Source organism: Lepus europaeus, chromosome 6, assembly GCF_033115175.1.
Source record: "Lepus europaeus isolate LE1 chromosome 6, mLepTim1.pri, whole genome shotgun sequence".
Classification (NCBI taxonomy): Eukaryota; Metazoa; Chordata; class Mammalia; order Lagomorpha; family Leporidae; genus Lepus; species Lepus europaeus.
The window spans coordinates 117,144,158-117,156,502 of NC_084832.1; the positions used below are offsets into that span (position 1 = coordinate 117,144,158).

General features: G+C 44.7%; 1 protein-coding gene across 1 annotated transcript in view; it reads left to right on the top strand.

Annotated features, from left to right (window-relative positions):
• The window catches only part of IRAG2 (inositol 1,4,5-triphosphate receptor associated 2), a 111,601-nt gene that overhangs the window by 6,907 nt on the left and 92,349 nt on the right, over positions 1-12,345 (top strand). Inside the window, exons 4-9 of the mRNA XM_062195232.1 lie at positions 763-845; positions 931-1,009; positions 4,095-4,253; positions 5,727-5,844; positions 9,074-9,124; positions 12,228-12,305. Of these exons, the coding sequence (XP_062051216.1) occupies positions 763-845; positions 931-1,009; positions 4,095-4,253; positions 5,727-5,844; positions 9,074-9,124; positions 12,228-12,305 (568 nt within the window). The remainder of the gene's footprint in view (positions 1-762; positions 846-930; positions 1,010-4,094; positions 4,254-5,726; positions 5,845-9,073; positions 9,125-12,227; positions 12,306-12,345) is intronic.

The window sequence follows — 12,345 nt, forward strand, 5'->3', positions numbered from 1 at the left end:
GGATCTAAATAGTCAGAGGTTGTTGTTTTTTTTTTTTTTTTTTTTGGACAGGTAGAATCATAGATAGAGACAGAGAGAGGTCTTCCTTCCGTTCGTTCACTCCCTAAATGGCCGCTACGGCTGGCGCTGTGCCGATCTGAAGAATGGAGCCAGGTGCTTCCTCCTGGTCTCCCATGTGGGTGCAGGCACCCAAGCACTTGGGCCATCCTCCACTGCCTTCCCGGGCCACAGCAGAGAGCTGGACTGGAAGAGGAGCAACTGGGACTAGAACCGGCGTCCATATGGGATGCCGGTGCCGCAGGCAAAGGATTGACCAAGTGAGCCACAGCGCCGGCCCCAGATAGAGGGTTTGAAAACTCAGAATGAGGGTGCAGGCACTCGGTATAGCAGTGAAGATGGCACGCGGGGCACCAGCATCCCCTGTCAAAGTGCCTGGGGCTGAGTCCCAGCTTTGGGTTCAGTTCCAGCTTCCTGTTAAAGTTCACCCTGGGGAGCAGCAGGTGACGGCTCCAGCGGCTGGTTCTCTGCCACGCATATGGTATTCTCAGACTGAGTTCTGGGCTCCTGGCTGTTGTAGGCATTTGGGGAATTAAATCAGTGGAGGAAAGATCTGTGCCTCTCTCTGCGTTTTAAATAAGTCACGAAAACAAAACATTGCAGAATGAAATATCTGAATAGAAAAGCATAGAGCACATCTGGAAAACGAACCGAGCTTTGGTCTAGCAGAGAATCCTAGCTCACTGGTTTTGTTTTTGGTTACAGGGAAGGAGAAACTAGCAGATTAAGCAGCGTCATTGATGATTCTGTTTTTGAACCGTGGGACAGCATGAAGTCAGGTGGGGCCAGTGCGTGTGACTTTCATAGGATTGTCCTGTCAATTCCCTGTGGCCTGGAGAAAATGAGTTTTTCATGAAACTGGATGTGTTTCAGTGAAGATGACCACAGATGAAGTGGATTCCACACCAGGGAGCCTGGAGGCTGTGGGTGGAGCCAGCCATCAGCAAGTCTTGTAAGTGTTCTAGCTTGGAACAAAAGCGCTTCAACATTGCTTATTGATTCGTCTTGCTTAATTCATCAATTTATGTCTTTATGATAAAGTCACTTTGATCTTGTTTGTGTGGTAGAAGAAACATACTTGATGTGAAGTTGGTTTATATTCTATACCCCCTGCATTGCAGCCACCTTCACTAGGAACACATTCTATTTTTACTGCAGCAAATAAACATTCTTTATTTCTATATCATTTATTGAGAGTTTACTGTATGCCTTGTGAGTGACTGGATTTCTATACTTGGTAATGAAGAGTCATTCCAACAACTTCTTGAGGATGATTTTATTATGACATTTTTATTGTTGGGGAACAATGGCTCAGTAACGTGTTCAAGGTCATACAACTCAAATGGTGAGACGAAGACACGGAGGAGGAAAGAATAGTACAGGTTGTTGAGGGAATGGAAGAGAGATGATCAAAAACTTTGGGCACCTGAATCTGTCAGCTTAGAGAAATGACTAAGACATTCATATTCTGTGCAGTCAGAAACAAACTAACTTTGTACATACTTCTATGCAAGAAGTTATCCTGTTGGTGGCAATCTAATTTTGAGTTATATTTTGAAAGCTTCTTTGGTTATGGTTGTCATGAGTAAAACAGTAGCCCAGTTCATAAATCCCCAGATTCAATGCAATGTCTGCCCTGAAGGAAGAAGTAGTACCTGGCGTGCAGGCACTCCTGTCTCCCAGTAGCCTGGGTTACCCCCGCTCTTGGTGCGGTGGTGACACCTCTTGGGACAGGAATGACTGATTTCCAAGCATTAAAGACAGCTTTAATCACGTACCTCAGTGCTACCCCAAGAGTGTATGCTCTAGAAACAGCATTCGAAGACGGGAACAGTCTTGTTAGAGGAGTGATTTGTGATACTGACTTTAAACTGTTTGGGGGGGGGCACTTTTTTCCTAAGATTTGAAAGGCACAGAGTTATAGAAAGAGAGGCAGACAGAGAGAGGCAGAGAAATCTTCCATCTTCAGGCTCGGTCCTCAAATGACTGCGAAAGCTGAGGCCTGGTCAGGTCAAAGCCAGGAGCCTGGAACTTTATCCAGGTCTGCTACATGGGTGATAGGGGTCTAGGGACTTGGGCCTTCTGCTGCTGCTGTCTCTGTTAGCAGGGAGCTGGGTTGGAGACAGTGCAGCTCGAACTCCAGCTGGTGCTCTGACAGGAGAGGCTGAGGCTTAACCCACTGCAATACAAGGCTGGCCCCAGGGGACTTATTTTTAAAAACACCTCTATGATAGATCCTTGTAAGCATGAGAAAAGCTGTGTTTTGCTAACTGTGAGTTTTAGGTCTTAGGAGCAGTGATCATGTTTGTCTGCATTATTTGATCCATGCAAAAAAGTGGAGTAGGAGCCAGATTCTAAAATCTCTGAGCTCTGAGAAGAGAGAGCAAGAGGAAAAGGAGACCTGGGACTCTGGAACACACAGCCCGGTTTTCTTAGTATGATCCTTCCTTCCTTCCTTCCTTCTCTTCCTCCTTCTCTTCCTCTTCTTGCTGTTCTTTTTCCTCCTTTTCTTCCCCCTCCTCTTCCTCCTCTTACTCTTCGTTGTCCTCCACTTCCTTGTCGTCTTCTTCCTCCTCTTCTTCTTCCTCTTCCTTTTCTTGAATGACAGGGGAGGGAGGTGAGAGAGAGAGAGATTGATTGATCGATCAGTTTTGTATCTGCTGGTTCATTCCCCAAATTGCCATGACAGCTGGGTCTGGCTGAAGCCGTGTCTCCCACATAGTTGATAGGGGACCATCCATCATCTGTTGCCTTCTCAGGCACATTGGCAGGAAGCTAGCTCAGAAGTGGAGGAGTCAGGACTCTATCTCAGAGTGTAAGGGCTTGTGATTTGATGTTAGCCAGAAGTGTGACATAAACTTCAACCAGCAAGAAAATGGTAGGAAAGATGAGAACTAAGTCATGAGCTGCAGGTTACAAATATGGGGGCTGTAAAAAGTTCCTGAGTCTGAATCTCAGGTCTGCTGCTGATTCCCATTTCCTAATGTGCACACTGGAGGCAGCAGGCGATGGCTCAAGTAGTTGGGTCCCTGCCGCTGATGTGGGAGACCTGGATGGGGTTCCTGGCTCCTGGCTCGAATCCGGCTCAGCCCTGGCTGTTGGAGGCATTCAGGGAGTAAAACGTGGATGGGAGCTTTGTCTTTTGAAATGCTTGTGTGCAGGAGTTCTTCAAGCGCGTCATTGAAAATTAATATTATGAACAAACCATGTACGGACTTCAAAATTTTCCTTGCACCAGTGTAAACTGACCTTTTAAGCAAAACATTTTCACAAATGTTTTGAAGTCCCTTCTTAAAGGAATCCTGGAATTGTTTCCTAAGGGCCTGCTGACACCTGCCACAGTCCCGTGACTCAATGAGTACCATGGGCATTCATTTCCGGGTCTCCCATAATCCAGGCAGAAACAGGATTGCCTTGATGTAGACAAGAGAGTGATGTGAGGAGGGATAAACAAAAGCTGTGAGAGGGGCGGTCGATATGAGGCTGTGGGTTTAGCCGGTGTGCACACCACATATCAAAGTGCTTATTTGAATCCCTGCTGCTCCAGTTTCAATCCAGCTCCCTGTTAATGTGCCTTGGAAGGCAGCATAGATGGCCCAAGTATTTAAACCTCTGACACCCACGTGGGAGACCCAGTTGGATGTCTAGGTTCCTAGTGTGAACCTGGTCCAGCCCTGGCCGTGGTGACCCTTTGGGAAATGAGCCCATAGATGGAAAATTTTTCTTTCTCTGTCACTCCCTCTCTGTTGTTCTGCCTTCTAGATAGATAAATAAGTAAATACTTTAAAAAACACTGAAAGCTGATTTTTATAAATAGTGAATGTTAAATACCTATCAATTTTTGAAAAATGTTGAATGTATTAATGAATGTTTTTAAATAAATACTTGTTTGTTAAGTGAACTCTGTTCATGATGATGGTAAGGAGAGCAGATCAGTTTGAGAACATTCAGCCTGTTTGGCTTAACCATAGGCCTTATTTCGATCAGGAGGGATTAGAGATGTTGCAGATTATTCTCATTCATACTTTGACCTGCAGAGAAGTGTCTGACTTGGTAACCTATGTAGCACACCTGCATTTCAACAAGCAGAAACTGGAAGAGGAAAATCGTAAGTTTAAGTTGGCAATGGAAACCTTGGAAGAAGCTAACAGCCAGCTGTCAGAGGACTGTGCTGAGCTGCGCCTTCAAGTAAAAAGGTGAGCATGGGGGATGGAGGGAGGGGTGGGCTCTGCATGCTGGAGGCTTTCTGCTTTCCTTTTTCTTAAAAAGTGTTTTTTTTTTTTTATTGAGCAAGAATTTACATAGCGTAAAATTAAACACTTTAAAGTGTTCGATTCAATGTTTTCTAGTGTATTCAGGGCTGGGCCAGACAAATGCCAAGAGCCCAGAACTCAGTCTGGGTCTCCCACATGGATACTTGGGCCATTCGCAGTTGGCTTGCAGAGTGCTTACTAGCAGGAGGCTGGAAATGAGAGTGGGGCTAGGATTTGAACCCTGGCACTCCCATGTGGGATGCAAGTATCCCAAGCTGTGGCCTAACCCCTACAGCATACACCCACCCCTGATTCCAGAACATTTTAATTCCTCCAGACAGAAACCTGGTGCCCATTAGCCGTCACTCCCTACTGCATCTCCACTTTATTCAGCCCCTGGCTGTTAGTATTCTATTTTCTGTCTATGTGTGGAAGTCTGGACTGTGTGTTTCTTGTCAATCACAGAATGTGTGACACTTGAAGTCCCTCAGTGAACTCGCTCTCCCGCCTCCTCCCCTCTCCCATCTCCTCTCTGCCTCTTTACTTCCCCTTCCCTCCCCATTGCCTTAGTTATCTACCTTACAGAACTGGAACACACTCCCATCTTGGTTTGTTTTTATTGTGATTTTTTATTGCACTAATAATAAACTCTGGGACAGTTGGGTTCTCAAGACTGGGTACACTTTGGCCATCTCCTCAACATCCCACAGCCTGGCATGGACTTGGAGCATAGTAAACATGTTTATTGAATGATTAATGTAATTCCTTGATAAGGAAATTTTACCTTCTTTGAGGCTCCCAGAGAACAGTTAATAGTCTGGTGAGAGATACAAATAGGTGTTTCCATGATAGGAATGAGCAAAATGTAATCAGCTTCCTTTTGGTGGATGCTGAGTTCATTTCCAATGCTTTGCTACTACAAACTCCTATTACAAAATAGTTTTATGGAATGTATTACATAGAGACAGACTCCTCATAAATATTTATTAGTTCACTCCTCTTCACCTTCACTGGTATGCAGGCTCGGTGAGGGTAAGTGTAGGGTACAAAATGTGCAACAGCTTCTCAGTGAATACTCATGAAATTGCATCAAACAATATCATACATTTTTGGTAGGATCCAAAAAAAAAAAAAAAAAAAAGTACCTGAGTCATGGGTGGAGCTCAGAGGGGTTCTCCTAGCCATTGACTTCAGGAAAATAATTTGTCTGCTTTCCCTTGCCCCATCACATTTCCCCCAGTTCCTTTCCTTTCCAAGGGCTGTGAAAGACCACACAGGTATTTCTTACAACTGTGGGCATTTGGTTTAAGCCTTTGGTGGGTTTCAGTTGTGTCTAAAAATAGTCCCTAGTTCTCCTTCTGTACTTGACAGTTGTATTTGAAGCTTTGTTCATTGCCTTCTGCCCCACCCCAACAGTGCCCAGCAGGCTGTTATGAGAACAAATCTGTTAAAAGAAGAACTGGAAGAACTGAAAATGAGTATGAGCGTTTCAGAAGAACAGAAGACCATGATCGGGGCTCAGAACAAACAATTAGTAAGTCATCCAAGTACGGTGTCCTTGGAAATTGGCATATGGTTGACACAATCAAAATACAAGTGGGTTTGTTTTGGGGGAAAAAAATCAGAAATCAGGACACTGATGTGGTAATACTTCAGATAAGTAAAGGCAGGAAGTATAAAAGAAACTCTGTTCTTCTGTCAGATGAGAAGGTCCTTACACATTGCTCAGTCAGGTTCACGCTGGTTGATGAAGTTCTGGGAAGTGTCAGAATGTCTGCAGCAGTTGCCAGTTGTATTCAGAAATACCTGATAACATCACCTGGTTTTAAAAAGTTGATCTGTCCAACATCCCCATTTCTCATGATTCTAAGAAAATGAGTTTTTCCAGTCCTTACAGGTTAAGGAGAAGCTCCAAGCTCCTTTCTTCCACCAGGTAAAATCAGGCCCATTATTTCAGATCAGAAACTCACTTAGGCTAAGCTATAAGTCAACTGCCACAGAAATGCTGTTTACTGAAAATGGAAAACCGTTACCTAGAGCACTGATAGTCTTCAAAATCATGACAAATTCCAGCAGCGTGGTGTTGAGGATTCGCTGACTACGCTGAGAGGCCCCAAAGTCAATCAGACGAACTGGTGTTTAGGCATCCGCTGAAAAGCTGTTTTTGGAGTCTGTAAGCCATTTGGGGACTTGGTTTGCAGGCCTGGCCAGTCACCTGTGACCTCCCACAACCAACACAGCTTTGTTGAGCCATGGCTGTTGCCTCAGTAGTAAAATGTGGGCTCCAGAATCATTGAGCGTCAGGTCCTTCGTGACCGAGAGTCTCTGTGGATGCGTTGGAAGGAAGATGTAGCGGGGTACCACCGCGCAGCTCCTGAGTGGGGGCACGGCAGGAAGATGAGCACGAACTCCAACTGTGGAGTCAGCCTGCCTGCCTTCAGGCCTGGCACTAGAGCTGTGTGAGTTTGCACGAGGCAGGGACCATTCCCAGCCTCGATGTCCTGGGTGAGATGGAGGTGACAGTGCCATCTGCCCTAGGCCTGGGCCTATACATGAAGCCGTCCATGTCCATTTCTGTCCCATTGGGGTTCAATAACATTAGCTACTGTTGATCAAAAGTGAAGAGTCCTACATCTAGGATCCTGATCCTTCGCATTTTTAAAAAATATTTATTTATTTTAAAGTCAGAGAGAAAGATCTTCCATCTGCTGTTCACTCTCCAATTGGCTGCAATGGTTGAGCTGCGCCGATCTGAAGCCAGGATCCAGGAGCTTCTTCCAGGTCTCCTATGTGAGTGCAGGGGCCCAAGGACTTGGGTCATCTGCTGCTGCTTTCCCAGGCCATACCAGAGAGCTGGATCATAGTGGAGCATCCGGGACTCGAACCGGTGCCCATATGGGATCACAGCACTACAGGTGGTGGCTTTACCTGCTATGCCACAGTGCTGGCTCCAGATTCTTTGCATTTTACAGTGTCTAATAATTTTAAAACAATATCTGGGGCCAGCGCCATGATGTAGTAGGTTAATCCTCCACCTGCGGTGCTAGCATCCTATGTGGGCACTGGTTCTAGTCCTAGCTGCCCCTCTTACAATCCAGCTCTCTGCAATGGCCTGGGAAAGCAGTGGAAGATGCCACAAGTCCTTGGGCCCCTGCACCCTCATGGGAGACCCAGAGGAAGTACCTGGCTCCTGGCTTTAGACCGGTGCAGCTCCGGCTATGGCAGCTATCTGGGGAGTGAACCAATGGAAGGAAGACCTTTCTCTCTGTCTCTCTGTCTGTAACGCTACCTCTCAAATAAATAGATAAATAAATCTTTATAAAGCAATATCTAACCCCATGGATAATCACAGAAATTCTGTGAGTTAGAAGCAGAAATTGCTATATCTTGGCATCTTAAAAAATCAATAGATCAAGGACAGAGATGTTTTGATCGCTCACAGCTGATTGCTAAATGATAGAGCTAGGACTAAGCTCAGGTATTCTGATTTCAAGTTCATTTATTTGAAAGACAGGGTTACAGAGACAGAAGGGGAGGGACAGAGATCAATCTTCCCACCTGCTACTGTGCTCCCCAGATGGCCTCAACAGCTGGCGCTGGGCAGGCCAAGTGAGGAGCCGAGAGTTTGTTCCAGGTCTCCCATGTGGCTGCAGGGGCCCAAGGACATGGGCCACCCTTGCTGCTTTCCCAGGCACTGAAGCAGGGAGCTGGATTGGAAGTGGAAAAGCTGGAACTTGAATTGGCACCCATACAGGAGGCTGGTGTCACAGGCGGTGGCCTAAGTCTCTAGGCCGCAATGCCGGCCCCTCTTTTGTTTTTCTATCAGTGAAATCCTACTCTGAGATACTTTTACTTTCATTTTTATATTATAAAGGCAATCCAATTATTGTTTATAGCTGGTGTCTATATTCCCACTAAACTGGGGTCTTTTTGCTTTTTACTTGTTAAACTTCTTAATTGGTGAAATATTAAGGCTTTTTACAGTAATGCAAATTAAAATACTTGATCTCAAAAACTGAAAGAGTGAGAAGGAAATAAAGTGGGAGGGAGAGAGGGGGAGGGAAGAAGGGAGTATCATTATGTTCTTAGGATTGTATCTAAAAAACACATTGAATCTGTTAAATAATTAAAATTAAAATTAAAGAGCATACATCTGTCAAAAGTTAGAAAATAAAATGAAAAAGTTAATAATAAAATAAAGGCAATGCCTCCTTACAAAAGTAAGGAAATATGTGTTAACAACAGAAAAATAATCCCACAAAGTCTTTATCTTGAGCTACTCCCAAGACTGACTGTCAGCCTTGTGACGAATAGCCTGTCCTGAAGTGTTTGTTGCTGACGGTTTTGCCTTTCAGGCTGTTACTATGAAATAGTTCTGATGTACATGTGTTCTGGGAGTGTTTGCAATGTAAGCTGGAGCTTCCTGGTTTTCAGGGCTGTTAAAATACCTGAGTTTACAACCAACCACTTGTCTTACATGGTTGGTACTAAAGCAGCAGCCAAAGAAGCCAGCTGGTGTTTGATCTTTGCCTGGCTGGCAAATTAGGGAAGGAGTCACTCCTCACAGATCCCCAGAGAAACTGCAAGCCAAGGCTTCACCCCGTGCGGGGAGCAGCTGCAGCCTAGGGTCACTGTGTGGATGCCACGTTGCCTTACGAAGTTCGTAGAGGGAAGGAGTGTCCACTGCCTTACAGGTAAACACGTGGAAAGTACTCTGCAAACTTCTCAAATTTTTTCCCATTATCTTTCTTACGATGACCCAGGAGACAGAAAACCGGGCTCTGGTTCTCAAGATTCGGATGCTACAGGAAGAGGTACGTGGGAATGACTGAACACTGGCAGAGACAAACGTAGGGAAATGGGTTGACCATGGGTTCAGCTACGGCCATGTGAATATTCAGGCTCTTACAGGCAAAGAGCAGGTTGATTTATCAGATGACAATTAAGGAAGAGTAGGATTTTCATGTTGGACAAAGATATTTGGTCTGCAATTATCCATGGAAGACATGAAATATCACAAATTCAGATTTAAGATGATTTTGGCATTTTTTTATTTCTCTTCAAGAAGGAGGACATGAGCACTATCTAATAATTTTTTTATTATTCCACTGAATAAGGTGGCAAAAATCTTGAATCTAAGGTTCAGATTTTAAATTCACTCAAAGTGTGACCTTGGAGAAATCATTTAGTTTTTCTGATCTAAGAATATTTACTCTAAACAGTTACTTTGGAGTTTAAGATAATTCATGTGAACCATTTGGTATGCCATAATGAAGCTTACATATTTAAGGGAATGGCATATCCTGCTAAAAAAGAATACTCCTTTGCACTATATTCTTATTAATCAATAGAATTAAAGGATTGGAAGAATAGGTAGCTAAGTAATACTAGTATTATACTAGTAATTCTGAAGATCAAGTCTTAGGCAAAGGTTTTAATTTTGGATTTATATAAAGCCATCAGAAGTATTAAGCTACACCGAATAGTTTGGGTAGAAACATAAAATAGGCCAACTGGATAGTAAAAAAAAATCTCATAGTGGATTGGAAAAGAACAGTTAAAGATTGTGAAGGAAACCTACTCTAGATTCAAACATGTTAAAGCTGTAAGGCCAGGGTTTTTTGAAACAAACGCAAGATATTTTTCTCCTATAAAATAGTTTTTTTTTATTTGATAGAATTCCCCCAAATTACTACTTGAAATTATTTGAAAGGCAGACTGGTTAGTGAACCCCAAATGGCTGCAACTGTCAGGGCAGGCCTGGGCCAGGCCAAAGCCAGGAACCAGGAACTTAATCTGGGTCTCCCATGTGGGTGGCAGGGACCCAACCTGCTGCCTTCCAGCTTGCAAGTTGGCAGGAAACTGGAGGAGAAGTGAAGCTGAGGTCTAAATCCAGCTACCACAGTATAGGATGGCTGAATCCCAAGTAGCATCCTCACTTTCGTGCCAAAAGCACAACCCTTTTCTTGTATTTGAATGAATGATAAGCATCAAAGAATTGCACCACACAAGTGTAGAATACAAAACAAACAAAAACCACTACCACCACCAACAAAACCAACAACAACAAGAAGACCTTCCTCATGAGATGGCATTCCAGTTATTGTTTACATTAGAAAATGTATATAAGTGTCACAGAGCTCAGATCCCTTTAGGACGAAGAGTAAGCCCACTGATGTGGGCAGTAGTTCACGTTCGCTCATTGTACACATCCGTTGGGAGCTCTCCATGTGCAGGGACTTACTGGAGCTGCTGAGGATAGGAACAGAAGAGCCCTTGTGGAACTTGTGGGCCAGATGGTAATTAGTGCTATGGAGAAAAAAAAACAGTGCAATTTAAACTGGGGTGGTTTGAGAAAGAGTCCCTGTGAAGTTATTTTCAGATAAGAAACTGGGAAGGAGGTTCATCAGGGAATGAGCGTGCCGAGGGGAGCAAACTGCAAGTCTGGAGTCTCAGGGCTGCAGCCTGCCTGCTCCCGGAGAAGGCCAGCGAGACCTGGGTGTTGGCTGCAGGGTGAACCAGGAGGTTCAGAACATTCATGAACACATGCCGTGAAAAGATACTGTGTGTTTTCCATGAGCGTTTGGAAGCCCCCTCACGTGGGCACTGCAAGGACTCTGGCTTCTAGTTTGTTGACACTGAATGAGATGGGTGCGGTGGGAGAGAGGAATATGACCTCTTCGTGGCTTTAGCAAGGGAACTCCTGCTGCCAGGTTTAGACTCACTGGAGAGACAAGTTGGAAAAGGCAGGAAGACCAGGTCAGAGGCACTTGAAGTGATCTGCTGGCAAGCTGGTGAGAACGGGGACAGAAGCAGGCCCAGGGCAGGTGGACAGACGTGCTCAGCTCAGAAAATGCTTTAAAAACCTTCCAGAGATCTTCATTCAGTTCATAGAGAGGTTCTCTTCTGATTGTTGCGAGTGTGTTGTTGAAGTCCAAAGTAGCCATCAGCCGAGAGTGAGCCTGTGGGAGCGGATTTTGGAAATTCAAGGAACAAGAAGGGAAGGGATGACAAGGACCTGGAGTTGGAGGAGTTTTTTGGAAAGGACCTGTGAGTAAACAGTTTGGGGCTTTGTTGAAACTACTCCTCTGCCTTCATTGTGTGAGACCAGCAATTGATTTCCTGTGGACACATGGACCCTAACAAAACACTGTGCATAAGAACGGGGGGCCAGCTAGGGTTGGCCCTTGGCGGTGGGCTGGGCACTGCTTGTCTACCCCTGATACAGGCAAATGGCTATGTGACTACACTAGGATCATATGATATGGTCTCCACTAAATACAGAGTTTAAAGGTCATGGATTTAACCTCTGACCTGTCAGTCCATTCTTTATTTAGTCCTACTTCTCTGAAAGGGTCCTGGCATGGAACAGGTGACAAGCTAATCTGAGTGCTAAGAAGCCAGGGATAGGCAAGGAAATTGGAGTGGAAGTTGGGGGCTAGAACGGCTGACCATGGAAGACTTTGAGCCGAGTCTTTACTGTGAGTGAGATCATGGGAAGGTTAAAGGGTTAAAAAGAGGTGGTGGGATCAGTGGAGTGCAGATTCCAGTGAAAATCGAAGGTTTGCTGGTGCTGGAAGAAGCAATCAGGAAATATAAAACGGGATGGTTGAGGAATGAGATGCTTGCTATTAGGATCACAGAGGGGTGCCAGTCACTGGTAACGGGCTTGAGGGTGGGATCCTGGGATTGCGTGGCCAAGGAGGCAAGGTGCAAGATCGGAAGACACTACCAGGGAGGTTTCCTGGGTGGTCACATTAGAAGGGTGGTGCAATTTTGGAGAAAATCTGAACTCCTGTGCTTTGCTTGAAGATGGATTATAGCAAGAATGAAAACACCACTTCCTAAAAGAGTTTGGTTGTGATGTTCTTTTGTCTTTCTTGGTACTAAATCTAACCATACTATTTTTTTTATTAGAATATTAGGAACATTATTGATACAGATAGACTGGAAAAGAAGATTGAGGAATTGACTAGAATTGACACAGAGCACCAAGTAAGCCCTTCTTAAACCCTGGTAAAGTATTGCATCTGTC